This window comes from Antrostomus carolinensis, unplaced genomic scaffold (assembly GCF_000700745.2).
Source record: "Antrostomus carolinensis isolate BGI_N321 unplaced genomic scaffold, ASM70074v2 scaffold4549, whole genome shotgun sequence".
Classification (NCBI taxonomy): domain Eukaryota; kingdom Metazoa; phylum Chordata; class Aves; order Caprimulgiformes; family Caprimulgidae; genus Antrostomus; species Antrostomus carolinensis.
This window is the reverse complement of record NW_010340503.1, coordinates 1-18,263: the sequence shown is the minus strand read 5'-3', so window position 1 is coordinate 18,263 and position 18,263 is coordinate 1. Positions and strand designations below refer to the sequence as shown.

At 36.0% G+C, this 18,263-nt stretch overlaps 1 protein-coding gene across 1 annotated transcript in view; it reads left to right on the top strand.

Annotated features, from left to right (window-relative positions):
* LOC104531302 (RAC-gamma serine/threonine-protein kinase) overlaps positions 1-11,945 on the top strand; it is a 57,609-nt gene extending 45,664 nt beyond the window's left edge. The window contains exons 7-10 of the mRNA XM_010176154.2: positions 753-818; positions 2,256-2,324; positions 9,774-9,896; positions 11,811-11,945. Coding sequence (XP_010174456.2) covers positions 753-818; positions 2,256-2,324; positions 9,774-9,896; positions 11,811-11,945 — 393 coding nt within the window. The remainder of the gene's footprint in view (positions 1-752; positions 819-2,255; positions 2,325-9,773; positions 9,897-11,810) is intronic.
* Positions 11,946-18,263: the final 6,318 nt, after the last annotated feature.

Sequence of the window (18,263 nt, the reverse complement as noted above, 5' to 3'; positions counted from 1 at the left end):
TGTTATGTGGGGGTCTCCCGCCTCCTGTGGGGGGGGGCTGCCCCCTCAGGGAAGGAGTCGGGCCCCGGGCAGGGGTTGTTATGTGGGGGTCTCCCGCCTCCTGTGGGCCAGGGCTGCACCCTCAGGGAAGGAGTCGGGCCCCGGGCAGGGGTTGTTATGTGGGGGTCTCCCGCCTCCTGTGGGCCAGGGCTGCACCCTCAGGGAAGGAGTTGGGCCCGGGGCGGGGAGCGCTGCTGGCCTGGCTGCTTGGGACAGCCCAGGGGTTTCCTACAGCTACAGGGTTTTAAAGAAAAACGAAACAAACACCAGACCAAGCAAGTTGTTGCCTGTCAGTTACTGCCTGCGTATGTATCTTGCCAACTGATTCGGTCTCTCTGAAGGGATGTTGTTCAGATCATTCATACCAGAACTGTGAAGTTGGGATGACTATGTTTTTGAACTATCAAATCCAATATTATAATTTCTTCCTTCCTTGCACTGGATATAAAGTTTTAAGACTTCATTTTAAAGCAAGAAAATAATAAAAATAATTAAAAATACATTAAATTGTATTTTGCCAAACTTAAATTTACTTTAAAATATTTTCTTAAGAAATGTGACATTTTTTTTCATGTTTCTTTCAGGCTTGTTCATTTTCCAAAACTGTACAGTAGCTTTCTCTTTTTGGACCTGTCTACCTTTCCCCCATAATTAGTTAAATAACAATTTGATCTCTTGTTTCAGACATATTTCTTCTACTCTTTATTTCTCAGGATGAAGTGGCTCATACGCTTACAGAAAGCAGGGTATTGAAAAACACCAGACACCCTTTTTTAACAGTAAGTATTAGGAATTAGTTTTAAGTACATTAACATGTAATTTTCAGCATGATGAGTATTTAATTATGAACATAATTTACAAATTAGTTTCTAATAATATTGTGAAACTTAACTGCACTGAAAACAAATTTAATTGTAGAATGTAACTGTTGTGCAATTTTTGTGATTTTTTGTATATGAATGATTTGAAAATAAAAGTTACTGATTTCACATAGTGTCAAGTGATTTTTACCAGGAAAACTTAATTAAAAATGAAATAAAATGATTTAAAAAAATTTGTTCAATGTAAGTAGCTCATGGAGCAACAAAACTCAAACACCACTGCTTCAATATTTTTATCTTCATATTGTTAATATTTAATAGAAGTAAAGTATTGAAAAGATGATGAAAATTTTGCGATTCATGGCAAGTTATGATTAATAGTTCTAATTTTACAGCTGACTTTATTCTGTAGAAGTCATTCTGATTCCTCTTCTTTGAGAATATATTAGAAAATCTTTCATTGATTTCAAAAGATAATTAACGTATTTTAAGATAGGGGGAGATTATTTTCTTTTTTGCATTAAAATATCAAATTATAACATGGAAGATTTCCTATTTGGAAAATCATAATCAAACTCTTTAGAAAGCACAGGATGACATTTATGTTGCTTGGCCAAAATAATCTTTGAAATTCAGTCAAGAGAAATGAGATCTCCAAAAGTTGCTTAAATGAGAGTGTAAAGGTAAGCAGGAGTAGGTGTAATTCCAATCAGATTGTGCAACAATATCACTGTAATTCTATTGCATTTTGTTTCTTTTAAGCCAAGCCTTCATCTCTAGATTTTCTTTGATATCGTTTTTCCAAGCAAAATCAAATCAACATTGATAAGTGAAAAATTTTAATTATGATAACAACTTTTGTTGCAATTTTAAAATTATACATAATAAATAAATAAATAGTTCATTTGGCACTCTGTTTTTAACATTGCATAGTATGTGAAAATAGTGAAATGAAAGCAACCAGGAGGTGTTCATTTAATTTTTAAGATTTTATTTCGAAGAATTTAAAAAAAATACAGTAATCTCTGTTCATGGGCATTGTGGAAATGGACATCATAAAATATGATGAGTGAGAATAGCTGGAACCATGTATGACAGTAAGAAATGCAGTAGAAAATGGTGTGTTTTACTAACTATTTAGTATTTGATTAAAGTAAGCACAATGTTTTCCCATCAATGGCCACATGGCAGAGATGAGGGAAGAGATGAAAGTTTTTATGTTAATTCATCTCAAGCTCCAGATAAGAAGTTACACTTTTAATTACTCTGAAAGTTCTCACTGAATGAGAATTGTCTGCTTAAGAGGATAAAATTAAATTTTGTTACCGTTTAAGTGCAAGAAAGTGGGTTAATACAAGATGATAATTGGCATGGTTTTGCTGTTTTCTTTGCAAGTCCTTGAAATATTCCTTCCAGACAAAGGATCGTTTGTGTTTTGTGATGGAGTATGTTAACGGAGGAGAGGTAAGTTTAAAAAAGATGTTCTGCACTTGTAATGGTATTGCTGTTATTGGATAACACTTTAAAGGATATAATTTTTGTTGCCTTTTTTGCTTTTTAGTATCTTTGAAGGGTTTTTTAAAATTAAAATTGTTCTGTTCAAAAAAATGTAGATGTATTTTAATAACTATGCTGTCAAAAGTAGTTCCTTTTCTTGAAAAATTGAAGTGTTGTATCTTGAAAGATAGCTTAATGGTAGAGAAATAGTTACAATTAGCTTGCTTATTGTTTTTTCTTCAAGAATATTATAGCATGTTCTGGCATGAAACTGTCATAACCTAGTGCAAAAAAGCAAAAATAGTGTTTAATAGTCTTGCTTTTGTCCTAACGTGAAATATGTGCTCTCTTCTTTGCTATAGCCATTGCAAATACCTATGAGAATAGAGTGGAGTATTCATATTTTTCATTACTTGTGTCCCCTTCACTTGCTGTGTACTCAGGAAATTTCAGCTTAAGCGCTAAACTTGTTATGGTGTCATTAGTCTTTGCTGTCCTCCAGCTGTTTACTGAAGAATATCAAAAACTATACCCATCAAATGGAATTAAAGAGAATTACAGGCTAAGAAGAGGGCTTTTATCTACCTTTTAGGTGCTGTTTGCTATTCAGACTGTATCTCACTGCAGTGTGAACTAGGGAGTTTTCCTTATTTTTTCTACTGTATGCTACATAATAGCATTAAAGGACTGAGTGTTGCCACTGGCTTTTTTATCAGAAAACTATTTCTTCCTTCAGGAATTGTAGCAGCATGATACCATGTTTTGCATTATCCTTTTACTATGTTCTCTTACAGTAAATCTATCTTCAACTCTAATCCTAATGCTTGAGCACCCCCAGAGTGCCTGTCTTGCTTTCATTGCTCTGGCGATTTCTGGGCCCAGTCTGAGGCAGATGTACATCCAAACTCATCCATGACCATCCTTTACCAGCCATGGCTTAACATGGTGCTATAGGGCTCTCAGATGGGAGGATGGCTTTTTTAACACAATATGTATAAACCCTGTTCTGGACATCACAGGTGTTGAATGATTTTGGCTAGTTAAACTAGACACAAAAATCTGCCTCAGCAGAAATGGGATAACGGCCTTCTCTTGGACACTCAGCTGGCTTATTTGACGTTGAACTTATGTCATCAGTACTAAGTCAGTGCTATCTACAATGAGTTTTAAAAGTGATGCCTTATAAACTAGCTAATTCATCGTAGTTTTCTCTAAGACCTTACTGCATTTCTGTAATGTCAGAGGATGTGTTTTGAAGATATGTTTTTAAAATCAGCCTGTCATTTAGATAATCCTCTTTTTGAAAAATACCTTTCTGTCCTATTTTAATGTAGAGCAGAGACCACAGAGCATGTTTCTGACTCCTTTCTTATGACTGAGGATACTCTGACACTTTTGATCAGGCTTGTATTTTGCATTCCTCTGCACTGGGAGGTGCACCTTTGTGGCAACTGCTGCAAACATCTTGTGTCATGGGTTTCTTGATGGCAGCCTGCTGTCGCTTAGTGAGATTTGAATGATTGCAATGTACTTTGTCAAGAGTGGGTCACTTTTTTGCAGGTATGATGCTCTTGTTCGTCAGTGTTGCTCATGTTTTTTGCTGATGGTTACCTAACTCAGTGAAGCTGACCATAAATTTTTGCCACAGTGGGAAATAATAGCCTTTCAGAGTAGGCAGTTTTCTTTGAAGAAACTCTCTTGATTTGCTTATGTGCTTTTCTTTGACTAGAGATCTGGAATAGCAAGTTGGACAAACTCCTTTTTAATAGGAAAATCTTTTGATCTTACCAAATCTTCCTGTGAATTTCAGACTTTAGTCATTGTCTGCTAAGTCATACACAGGACTTCATATATGTAAAAATAGCCTTATTATTAACTCAGGACTAATGAAAGTAAGTTGCACAAAGTTTAGCCAGTATTTTAGCTGTTTGTAAGCATATCTCCTGTATGGTACACAGACTTTTCTCTCTTGCTGCTTCCCTCTACTGTTCTCTCTGTGTTCCAAGCAAGTTTAATTTCCTTACAATGGTTTCTCACTGTCGAAGGTGTTGAAAACTCATCTTTTAATTATATCCTTCCAGTGGAAAACTGGCATTTTGCTTTTGATTCTCTCCAGAGCTGTACTACTTTCAGTGTGTTTCTGTTTAAAATTCCTTTAGATTAAAGAAATTTCTATCCGTATTCTTGACTCTCACCCAGGTGAAAGCAAGAAGATGCCACAGTTTAGGCTTCTGCCCTGCTACAGTAATGGAAAGTGTAGTCTATAGTAGGAGTCTTCAGTTCTTCTTCCCATGGTTAGGAAGGAAAACAGTCATGGAAAGGGTCAGTGAATTTCATTTTGGAGAAGAAGAAATTGTGTTATAATTATTCTAAACAGGAATCCTCTATGCCTGTTAAAAATATAGATCCATGTTTAATTTAATATCCCATCACAACAGTAGCAGTTTATCTTTGCCTTGTCTTGCCTATGTAACTTCAATTTAGTTAGGCTTAGTTAATTACGGAACACGTTATAATGAAAATATAACTGCATCAGTTTTACTGGTCTGTGTGTGTGTGCTTTTTTACAATGTATGAAGTATTACCATATCAAATTTTCTTTTGACTTCCTTAAAAAAAACCCCAAAACAACAAACAAAAACCAACCCACAACATATTCTGTAGCTAAATGTATTAGAGCAAAACTTTAGAGGATTTTTTCAAGCAAGTTATTCAGATGGAAATATTGGATACATTTTTATTATACTGGCAACTTTTACAGTTAATTTTCTGCTGCTTAAGGGCCCAATCTTGAAACCTTTGTTGTGGGCTGAAAGCTTGACTTTTTCTTTTTTTAGTGTTGCTGTTTAGCTCAGTGGATGAAATGTTTAGCAGTGGCTATTGATCACGAACTATGTTGCAGTATAGAGCTAAAAGGATGCATTGTGATTACTTCTCAATAGCTTTCTGATATTGAAGGAATTATATTAAAGTAGCATTAAGACATTAAAATTTGATTTTAGAAAAAAAAAAATAATCTGGCTTAGTTGAGATGACCAAATACCATTATCAAGACTTTGAAATGGCATATTGTATGTGTGTGACAAAAAAAAGAACAGTATTGTATGATAAATGGTGTTCTTTATTTTGGTTCAATATGCAGAATATTCATGTAAATATTTTTTTAAATAAATAAAACTATCAGTACTTACAGACAAATACAGGCCTACTTTAAAGAAAAGAAAACCCCTTAGTTTTTGTACATTTTTTGCTGTCCTTGTCCTATGAACATTTTGAAAAAAAGGTGTAAGTCTGTATTGATGGTTTTCCTGCAGGTATTGATTTACCTATTCTTCCTTTTGTAACCATATAATTTTGAGTACTGTGTGATTGCAGTATGTTAGTAGTACATTACAGTGTTCCCCCAACTCCCAGGCCACACAGAATGGTATAAATTGTGGTATAAAAAATGATATTTTAAGAATGGCTTTTTATTGTTGGGGAATACTTTTGGATTGTGTTTCCCTTTTTTTATTTCCAGTATTTTGCTTTAAAGGTTAAAAAGCTTCAGGAATGAAATCTATTACATACATTACTCTGCAGAGTACCCAGCTGAATCAAGCTGACTAATAAGTTGATTAACTTCTTTGCTTTGCACTTTCAGGATAATTTTAAATTCTGTACTGTGTAACAAACTTAATTGGTAATTATCTGTATAATAAAATTAGACTCTAAAATTTGTTCAGATGGTTTCTCCACACCAGAATTCTGAACCTCTTTTCTGCTTGGCATTTTTTTTCACAACTCTTACTTCAGTTCATTACATGAGAGAGAACTAAATTGTTTGTTGTAATTGAACAAGTGCTATTACTGTCTAGAAAAAAAGACAGAGGTTTTACAACCTACCTAGTGAAAAATAACTGAATATTGTTGTAAGCTTTGTCATTTTTATCTTGATTGTGTCCTGTTTTGTTTTCCTAAACTCTAAGTAAATGAGAAAATGTTCCTTAACCTAAAATTATGATAGTCCAAAATAAGGGTTCTATATTTCTTTGGGTATAGAATGTGCCTAGAAGCAGTATAAAGTTTGAAACAATAAACATATAATTCAAAATTTCAATGCTGCTACTGCAAATGCTTTGCAAAAGAGTCAAATCAGCTGTCAAAGGTAAAAAGCGTTTAAGTGCAGAGCTAAGCAAACAAATGCACAACAGCAAGAGACAGTCGTGCAACTTTCGACATGCCAAATAGGTCACTAGCATGTGTAGAAATTTAACATATGGATTGATACAAGTTTGTGTCTTTTATACATTTGGCATGCTTGGGTCTGCAGTTGAATATACTTCTATGTTTGATCTTTGTTTTTATTTGTTAAAATTTTTCCATTAAAATTCTTTATTAGGAAAAAACCCCATGGCAACGTTGTTGTTCAGTTTTTAAATAAAGACATACCAGGAAATTTATAGCTCCAGTCCTCACTGTAACTATAGCACCCTCATGTATGCCATCAAAAATGTTATGTGCAAAATGACTTTCTTTGTGCCAAAGCTATTTCTATTGCAATTCCAATGGCTTTATAGCACTTATTTAAAAACTGTAAATCAATAAATAGTGCAAATGTTGGAAGCTTTTTTCATAACCTTCCATCAGTTTTCTTCTTTTCCTTCTCTGACTTAATAAGTCTAATCTTCATGTTCTTACAATTGTAAATAGAGCCTGGTGGCATAATTATTCCAAAATAGTGAACCGACTAAATAATTAGCTGAAAATAATGCTGTAGTCTTGCTCAATTAGATTTTTCTACTATAATTTTTAAGTTTGCTTTAGCATCTTTAGCATATATCTGAGTGTATTCACTTTTAATATACATTTGTATATCTAAATGTACATTCTTCATTCAAAACTAGCATGTATTGTTTGATGACAGCTCTGCTAGGTGCTATATTAATATGAAGACTACTTATGAAGAGTGACTGTAGTGTCATATGTAACTGACTTGTGAACTTGCAGTCTCTTTGGCAAACACAGAACTGTTGCTAGTTGTTTCTAGCTGGTCATTTTACTTTGAAGTTAATATTTTGAATAAGTATAAAAAATATTTTGTTGGAAATAAACACTAATTAATTTTTGTTATGTTAACTTGTCAGGTTATCAACTCTCAGATTCAAATTGGGACACTTTTTAAATGGAAACTAATACATCTGTTGCTGACAAGTATCCTCAGGTTTTAGAATTTACTAAGACTTTGCTGCTCAGCTACTGGATTAGTCTCTTTCGTATAGAAAATTGCAGTAGTCCTTTTGCATAGAAATGAATGTAGGGCTAACTGGAGGTTGTATTATAAGTTTTTGGAATGTGTTTACTATGTGTACACATTAAAAAGTGATCTGGAAGTTGGTCTTTATTTTGAATTACTGCAAGTCCATCAAAACAAATAAAACTCTTAAAAATGAGTGACATTAGCTCATTATTTATAACAGAGACCGCAAAACAGACATAAATGCATAAATTACATAAATTTTTTTATTTTGCTTTATTTGGATGAAGATCTACTTAGTGTTGTTTGTTTCCTATTTAAATCTTGCAAAAATGTGTGGAAAAGACCAAACAAATTGAGAAACAACTTTATTCTTTTCCCAATTTTATAATATGTGAGGCACTTCATAAGGGCAGACTTAGTTGCTTAGTCTGTATGGATCTTCTGTTTACGTTGGCAATTAAGCAGTCATCAGTACAGAGTCCAGGTTCCTACAGGGATGGCTGGTGTCACCACCAGGGATTGGTGCGTAAATGGGGAAACAGCAGCAGGAGCAATTGGAATACCTACGAAATAATGATCCTCCTTGTTGTGCAGGTATTCCATTTTTATACAAGATGTCTTGAGAATTCAAAAAGAAGTTGAAAGGGGAATGCAGATACAGTGAACATAAATGAAATACTCGCTTTAAATTGTAGTACGGTTTCTGTTTCCTGTGAAGCCTCTTGTACAAATATATGCCGCCAAAAGGCTCAGTTTAGTGGGAAGTTTGTTTAGGTTCAGAAGAAAGTAATAAACATTTTTTGGAGCGCAACTGTCAGGAAAGAAATTGACTTCTAGTTCTTTATAGGATTGATGTTTTAATTACATTTTGAAAAGCCCATGCACTGAAAATAGCTGCAGCAATTCTTACACTACTCCGTGCCATGTGAGCAGTGTGGATTTCCTGCAGGTGTAAAGTAGGATGTCGCAATTAAGCACATTATTGAGTTTTTGGTTGGTTGGTTTTGTGGGGTTTTTTTGTACCAGCCCTGCCATTTTGGAATTCTCATCTACTTGATATGTTTAGCAGTGAAAATAAAAAAAAACCCACATTGTTGTTGTGGATTTCCTTGTCTAGAATTAATTTGTAAATGATCACATTTTCTGTATTTCTGTTTTGTTGATTGTTGGCTCTTGTGGTAAAACCAAAAACATCGTAACTTGAAGGAGTCAGGCAGACGGACAGTTTGGTCTTAAGCAGAAAGTGACAGAAACATAGTCACTAAACTTTCTTTAAGGACTTTACCAAGCTTTCTTAGCACAGTAAATAAAACTAGCCATTTTGGAGAGCATTTGAATTAAATAGCCAGATTCTGCTTTTTTAAGTTTTTGGTCCAGGTTCTGAGGGTGATGTTTTATCCAGTAAGATGGTGACAGCCTTCCAGAACATCACCATATGCTTTTTCATTGCAGCTGAAGTTACTTACTGGCAATATGTAATGACTAGTATTTTTTACTGAAATACTTCAGCTGAAAACCTGTCTGCAAAGTACTGGTACTTATAAAGTATTAAAGAAGAGACATAACCCCCAAATTAATGTTCTTGTTGTAGCAATGAAATGCACTAAATGCATAGATTCATTTTTATAAGCCCTAAGCTGCTGTTGGTTTGCTTTTTCTAGTAATATTGCTGTCAGTATGAATGTGCTGGTTTTGTAAAATGCCAGTTTATCTGTTCAGTCAAAATCTACTGAAGAACTAGACTTTTTTTTCATTTCAAAGAAAACTTACTAAATTACTGAAAAAGTTAAGGCAGAACCAGAATCTGGGTATTTTAATGGTATTTCTCAGTGACTTAAAATAGAAATCTGAGGAAGTGGTGGAAGGAGAAGTGCAGAATTATGCTGCTGAATACTTTTTTTTTTTTTTTCCTCTGGTAACTGAAGGTTAAATGAGTAGCAAGCAGAATGCCTTAAACAAGATTGGTATATTGATTAAAACGCTGATTTAACAGCTCGCTTTCTCCCTTTGGAAACCCGGAAAAGATAAGCCAGCTGCTGTCTAAGAGTGCTGAGTGTCCACTGAGAGTACACTATCTATCATCACAATATGGTGATGAGAGGTGTTTTATGTTTGTGTTAATTTCCCCCACTAAATCAGTAATTATTACAATCCTGTCCCTGCTGTTTACCCTGCAGCTGTTTTTCCATTTGTCGAGAGAGCGGGTGTTCTCAGAGGACCGCACACGCTTCTATGGTGCAGAAATTGTCTCTGCCCTGGACTATCTGCATTCTGGGAAGATTGTGTATCGTGATCTCAAGGTAAAAAAAAAAAAGAAAAAAAAAGTAATCAAATTTTTGTTTTTGCAGAGACTACTGGGACAAACACAAAGTAATTATAAAGTTGCACGATTCAGAGTTAATGGGGAAAAAAAAATCTGAGTTCAGTTTAAAGCTCTGTGTGTGCTGAAGGAAACCATATGATACAGTAACCTATAGATGGATACTTTAACTTGATTCAAAAAGAAACAGCGTATTTTAGTAATAACACTTGAAGAAGATTTAAACTTTTTTTTTTTTTCTCTATTACTTATAACTTAAACACAAATCTCAAATATAATTCTCAGTGTCCCCAAACAAGGGAAATAGGGAATTGGGACAATGTGATTGCATTCTGTTTATCTCACTAAAGAGTTATGTTCTTGTATGATTTGAAAGCATTTAAAACAATTCAGAATGCTTCAGTAGAAAAAGAATTCCAGCTATAATTTAAAAATTATTTTGTCTTTTGTATCTTGAGAAAGATTCATAATACTGGAATGTAGTTTGTCTTAGATTTGCTGATGTATACAGTTGTGTATCCTCTGTTGCCTGAAAGCTCCACATACTGTGTGACACAGTGTAACTACGTTCAATGGAAAATAACCTCTACTTTCAACAGGAGCATTTTCTAACATATGTAGGAGGAACCTCTAAATTCCACGATGAGACTATTTTATTTCTGTGACAAGCCTTTAATTTCTTGTATGGGAAACTGTGCTTTCTCATTCTGCACGTGCACTAGTGGGTTACCTGTTTGTAGCAGAATCTGCTGTAATAACATGAAAAGCTGTGACATCTTGGAAAAATATGGAATTTTCTGGTCAAGGAATGATAGGTAATGATTTTTTATTAACATTCTGAATAACAGGAAAAGAGGAATTTGACGTCATTAGTCTATTGCTGGTGTCATCTACTTTGCATCTTCTTTGTAGAACACTTAAGATTCAACAGGAAATATATACCTTTGAATTATATTTCAGGCTTTATGCAGGCGTAGGAAGACAAGGCTATGTTTGTTCTTTGTTGGTATTTCCACTACACACCTTATAATTAGAAAAGACACCCTTTTTCTGTTGAGAAAAGCTGTTCAGAAGTATGTTTTACTTGGTTTTGGTTTTATCTGTATTTAAAGGATTGCTAAGAAAAAGCTTTTGGGAAAGTGATGTTAGCCATGCTTTTGAGATAGTCCACAGTAAATGCTGCAGTAGTTTTTATTCCTGTTCTTTAAATACTTTGTAATAGGCCATGTTCTGTTTTCACATCTCAAAGCAAGAGTCATGTATTTAAAAAGCAATGCACAGCATGCAGAGGTACACATACACAATTCAAGAACAGTGTCCTTTGCAAGTATACAAGGAGGAGTTTACCTCAGGGTTTTGTTTTTAGCAGTAGCCTGTCTACCCACTTTTGTCTGTTAGTGAAAAGGTTGTGGAAGATGCAGGCATTTTGAGGATTTACAGATATATACTAACTGTTTTATGATGGTACAGTAAGTAAAATGCATCTTGATAAATAAGGGCCATATTACAGGAAAGGAAGCCTATGAAGTCTTACCAAATGACAGGCAAGACCTTGAATTACTTGATTATATCTTGGGAATATTTAGAAAAGTATTTTGCTTTCATTCTACAGAAGGTGCACCAAATTTATAAAACTTCAGAATGAACAGTCACACTTTGACTGACCTGGGATTTACTATTGTAAACTGTATTAAAGTATTACTAATTATTTAAATTGCATAACAGTGAACGCTGGTAAATGCTGTAATATAATAGATGCTGAAATTTTTCTTTTAAATTGCAAACAAGTTATTCTATTGCAAGCAATAACTCTGTATCTTTTTTTTACAAAATTGATGTAATACATCAGCCTGTTAAGAAATACTAAGGGAACATTTTTTTCCCCAACACACAGTTAGAAAATCTAATGTTGGATAAAGATGGACACATAAAAATTACAGATTTTGGACTCTGCAAAGAAGGAATCACAGACGCAGCAACTATGAAAACATTCTGTGGTACTCCAGAATACCTGGCACCTGAGGTATGATTTAGAATGTATTCTCGTAATAAAGTATAAATTATAAAATGATTATTTTAAATTTAATTTTAGGCTGTGATGTTTGTATGCTGAAAACTGTTCATTGTAGTAAAGAACTGACAGTCTGTCTGCCTGATTAATACTATGCAGTTGTTACTCAGAATTGTATGTGCTACTATTCTTCGTGGTCATTGTGTGTATATTGATGCTGCGCTGCTTAGTGTTTTAAAAGGCCTCTAACGTGCATTTTTCTTCTCATGTTTGCCTTTCTCTGTTAAGTTTTTATCTTTTGACAATTTCTTCAAAAATAATCTTCCATCTGTCTGTCACTTGGAACTGCTTAGCTGAACTGTATAACTAGTATTTATATAGCCTCAGTGGAGGCGAGGGGGAATAGGAATGGACTGAGTTTGCTGAGTTTTATCTGAACTCCCCAGTTTCAGGGAGAGGAAGTTGAAATTTTAGATATTTCCGCTAAAAAAAGTTGAGTGTATCAACCTCAGAACTGGTTGAGGTGGACACCAAAACTTAGCTGTTTCCTAGTATGTAAGCAGAAGTGGCATCACAGAGTATGCCACCCCATGTTTACCATTAGCTAGCACTCAGAGTGCCAAACATCCCACTTCTTGAGAACTGATGAAAAGATGGACACGAGGACATTGTTTTGGTTCCCTTCACAGCTCTGGTTTGACCACTTGAGAATCGGTTGTGGAAGCTCAAGTTGCCCAAATGATGTGTTCCACTAGTAGTGCTGACAGCTCTGCCACTGATGCCTACTGAAAAAAAAAGCAAGGGAAACACTCTCAAAATTGTGGTTTTGACCTGTCTGGCTTCGGTCAACAGTACTGATTGTGGGTTCTGCCTTTTCCCTGGGTTGCTGAACACAACTCCAGTGGGGATATGAAAGACAGCATTATTTTTTTACTTAACACCAAGGGTTCTGTGGGTGCTGGGTTAGCCCTTATTTCCGTTCTTGTCAGCATTCAAGTTTGCTAATGGACATAGTACACACCTGATACTGAGGCAGCTTTCTAGTCAACCAAAGGGCTTTACAAGGCCCTTCAGTCCCAACATTTGTTTTAAGAACGATTCTTCAAGGGATTCCCCACCTCTTGCAGCAACTCAGCACCACCAGAAAGTCTCTATTACATACTGTCTTTGAAGGAGAATGTGCCTTAATTTAAAGGGAGGAGGTGAGGAGGCACTGATTCAGCATAACTCTTTACCCTCTTATTTTCAGGAGTATTGAATCCTGAGTAGCAGCAACCAGTCCTGGAGCCTATTTCAACAAGCAAGTTTAGACTGCCTTTCATTTTTTTATTTTGAACCTTACAATTAAGGGATGTCAAGGAAAGTGGTACACATCACCTTCTGGATACTGCTGGCTGGAAAGGGAGATATTAGAATGGTCAGGTTTGCAGGTTCGAGTCTTTCTAAATCTCTTAAAGCAAATTTGAAGTTTCCTCCAATTTGCACTTGTGGAGGAAAATGAAACTGCTAATAGTTGGTTATAAGTTGAAATGGTATGTAGAGTTAATGAAAACATTTTGGATCACAGCAAGATCTTTTGATACATTACTTTTCTTCAACTGTAAAGGAAACATCAGTATTCTTAGGAGCCACTAACTTTCTCTTCATCCACCTGGTTCCATCTTCCTTGATCTTTCAGCAGTGAAGAGACATCTGAGCAGGCATGCTCTCACACTGCAGGTTTGAAGTACCTGAAAAATTTTGGTTGGCTAAGTATTTTCATTTCAGTTGTTTGCTGAGTCACCAGCTGCTCTAGCTGTGAAGACAGACTCACTGATAGCTGATCTGCTTTGCAGAATCCCTTCCCATAGATTCCAAGGAAGACTTGGATTCAGGTTGTTGCTCTCCTGTTTGGCAATTTCTGACATCTCCTTTGCGCTTAGTGCAAGGACACTCAGCAGTTATCTACACTTAAGGATGCCAGGCTTATTCTAAGCCTGCTTTGAATCTTTTATGGCTACTTGAAAGAAGTTGTAGATCCACCTGTTTGGCTTGGTACAGTGGCCACTTTTCTAGTGTTCTACACCCAGAATCTGTTCCAGCAACAAGAAGAACACAAGGGATGATACTGTTCATCACTGGCATAGACTACAGGTGTCATTGCCAGCTCTTACCCCCTCATTGTCTTCTTGTCAGCAGTCTTGAAAACATTCTCAAAGGGTGCAAATATCCCATTCAGTTGCTTTCATGTGCTGCTTCATCTCTCGCTTTTGGAAACATGTTAGCTCTCTCCCGTTGAACTTCGCAAGTGATCATTCTGTGTTTTAGACACTTAGCATAAATTATTTGATCCAGTTTGCCTTTCTGTTCTCTAGCAGTTCCACTCCTCTTCTTTACCTCTCATTATGAGTATTTTTGGAAACCTACCCTGCACAAATCTATCTTGAAGGAAACTGACTCTTCATTAACCCTGGAAACCACAGAACTCATTGCCTTTTACCTCAGAGATAAAGGGTTTAGAGCAAGCAACCTAGACAGGTAACTGCTGCGGCGTAAGAAGACCCAACACCTTTATCCACACATCCTTATTTAAAAGGGTGAAGTTAGCAATATATGGATCCTGCATCCCTCTGGTTCATTTTCCCATGTACTTGTTAGCTGGTGGTAGTGGACACTAGGACAGCGTACTGTGTAACACTCAGGGGTAGCCTGAGGTTGCTGTCTAGGAGCCAGGAAGTAGTTGACCCAGGAAGCTTGCACTGGCAGGAGTCTACACCTAGCCTGAGAACTGATACTTTCTTTTGTATGAATTCAGTGTCGTGGATTCAGTTCCAAACTAAAATTTGAGCTCGGTTCTCCAAATGCTTTTTGAACCATTCTTTGAGGCATAGAGTCCTGATTGCTATTCTGTCTTTTTGCAAAAACTAGATTGCAGTTGCTTCCATCAGGGAAACAGGGCAGTAGCTAAGTCAGGGTAAGGTGGATTTCTTCCTTTCATGACCTTCTCTCAGGTGAAGGTGTCCTTATGGATCCATGCGGAATGATTTCTCAAAGTGATTTCAGAATTACCCTTAATCAGAAAATAAGCATACCTGTTGCTGTGTTTTCCCCTCAAACCTTAGGGGATTGAAGTAGTCCTTCCCACCCTCTGTTGAAGAGGCTCTTTCATCTCACATTGATAGGGTCTGACCTTTCATGTAGGACCTAAGACTGACTCTGCTGATATCTGGCAGATCCAGAAAAGTGCCCCTCTCCCTATGAAGATCAAATGGATTGTGAGCCACAGGAAGAGAATGTAATGGGGTTGCTAGGTTGGAGCCAATTTTAATCTTTGGAGCTAGAATTGCTTTTCTGGACCATCACTGCTTTATCGTTCATGACACCCACCGGGAGGTTTATGCATACCTTCACCAAGCACTGTGCTGTTACAGGAGTGTGCAGAGCTTCCAGCTAGGTGATCCACAGGTACATACCCTCCCTGTTGTCCTCTCCTAGTCCTTCCCTCTTATCAAATGCCAGTATTCTACAGTTTAAAGAAAACTAAAATAGCATTGACTGTGGTTTGTCTTGCATACTTATGTGCCAAGCATAAAAGATGGTAGGGCGAGAATATGTCCTCTGGGAAGAAAATAGTTGCCACTGTCAAATGCCAGGGCTTATATATGTTTACAGTACAGATATACCAATTATTGAAGAATGAGTAAGTAACTTTTTATTTGTGAAAATATATAGTCTTTTGAGAATAATTTGGTTCTCTAATAAATAATGAAGTTCTATTATCTGCAGTAGAACTAATGCAAGGCTTTTTTTGTGGGTGTATGTAAGTGGAGTGATAGTATTTCCCTCTGCTCTAAGAATCTATAGTATTCTCCATTTGAAAGCTATAAAATACTTTATAATTTCTCATTCCTTGGTATTTTTTCAGGAAGAACAGACTGTTTCTTAGGAGTCTGTTTCCATTGTTATCCTTCAAAGTAAGCTGTCACATTAGAGATCATTGTGGTGTCAGAGAACAAACATAGATCCAATGAGAAAAAGATGAATTGTGATCCCATTTAGGAAACACAGATGTACTCTTGATTTTATTCAGAAAAAAACCACAAAATGTTTCTTTTGCAGTTTTGCAGTGGCAAAGGCAGGACAGGACCATGTGTCTTTTCCAGACAGTATTGCTTGCTTAATAAAGAAAGAATAAAACTGAGAAAGTACTTGTACATGTAAATATACCTGTGAGACATTTAAAACCATTTTGGATTTTGATAGTTTTCAGTTGATTGTCAAGGATCAAAGACCTGCTAATAAAGATACAGACCTCTACAGACTTTTTAAAATAGAACATTCAGGAAATGAAGCTACTTGGGCAGAGCAATAAAAGTTCTTGCAACTCTGATTATATATAAGGGTAATTTCTTCTATGAGATTGCAGTTTCTGACTCTCTGCATTTCAGTTCTAGTTCTTAGGCCTAAGTGCACAGTCTTAATTATAGTAGAGCAGACACTGTGGTATTAAGTTTTGGTGTAATGGGAGATATAAGTTTAAATACCCAAAATTCATTTTTAAGCCTTTAATCTTTTTAGTAACAGGAGAGAAGATGTTCTGGCTATGAACAAGTCTGTAAAAGACTTAATGGATGATCATTCAAATGGCTCTTCATGGATGTAGGTGATCAGTGATACTTAGGTGTATTCTAGTAACAGGGAAAATGGTAGGACCTTGGTAAGTTTTGTTAGTGTAAAAGTACAGACTAGATGGATAAATGCATTACTATAAGCACAGTAGTCTTTTATTTAAAAAAATTACATTTCAATATAGTTTAAGCAGTTACTATCACTTAAAGGTATGTGACAATAGATAAAGCCAGAGTAGATTCATAGCTTTTGTCCACAGGCATGAGAAGATCTGCATGTCTTATAACTTACTTTAAAATTAGACTAGTGGAGATGAAGGAAGTATTAAGATAAGTTATACAATGCTTGTTGGTGGTGTTTTATTTGGCGATCTCTCTTGTAGAAATGGGAGTGAGAGAGATCATATGTAATCAGTTATTTCCCTGAGTTTTATCTCAGAGAAATGAAAGGTAAAACTCTTTTATCAAGAAGCAACTGCTGTCTTTCCTCACTTTTCACTTAATTACTTATGGCTTTTCTTTTTGTGAAGAATATGGCTTTGATGTAGTGGTGACCCAAAATCTTTGCCATCAAAGTTCAATGAATTTCATCAAGGGGAAGCATGGTACCCTGTACTGTGGGCATGGTTATAACAAGAAAAAACACTTTTGCCATGTTTACAGGAATTGAAGTTGAATTTTCTAAGAATGTTGTGGTATATGCAGATTATAAAATGTTGTGGTAGAAGCAAAAAAAGCATTTTGTCACTGGTGCAGCTGTAAATCTATTTCATTCATTTAATGCTTGCTTGCATTGGGTTAGGATATTTACCAAAGGTCATCTGGTAAATTTTTGGACTACAAATATGATGATCTACCACATAGCTCGTCTGATATGACCAAATGCACGAGATAGGCCAGCATGGAAGCTGCTGTTTGCAGTTTTTGCAGGCGTCATAGCAAAGCAGTATCTTAAAAAGGGATTTTAATGCAGATAGAAGTTGCAATGTGAATGTTATGGAAGAGGTCCTTCAGGTGTGGGGAAAAGCATGAAGATGCCTGTTTGCAAAGAACTTGATGAAGGTAGCCAACATAATGGATAAACTGAGGCAGGCCAATTGAGAGAGATGGCTAAGGTGAGGATGTAAAAAGACCAGCATGTTATGCTACAGAGAAAATGAAGTTGCATGGGTAATACAGCCAAGGTCTTTTTCTTTTCTTTATTTTAGTCTTTTTTTTTCCTGTTTGTTTTTGTCTTAATGTGGGAGAGAAAAGAATTTGAGTAAAATAAGAAGGAGGATAGCAAGGTAGGTTAATGGGAGGTAAAAGGAATTCAGGAAATGAATCTAATGATCTCACAGGTAGATTGATAGGGGGAAGTGTGGTTTTGGGCAGGAAAGAGAGTTTAAACTAAAGACAATTATGTTATTTTGTTAATTTTCTCTTAATAGAAAGTAATAGAATGTTCTGCAGAGAGACACAAAAGGCAGGAGAAATTGATGAGCAACTTAAAATGAAGAGGAGCTTGCTGGAGGGTTGTTCAATGAGGAATACAGAGAAACTGAAGGACAGAATGATTTTTATCGTGGCTTATTGGGGAGGTTTACACAGCACCAGTGCTACTTGCAAAAGATGGGACACACCTGTCTCAGAAGGGGAAAGGGATCCTGGGGAAGAATTATTGGGGCTTATTGACAGAACTTTAAACTAGATTGGAACGGGGAAGGGGACATAACTGGGACTGCCAGAA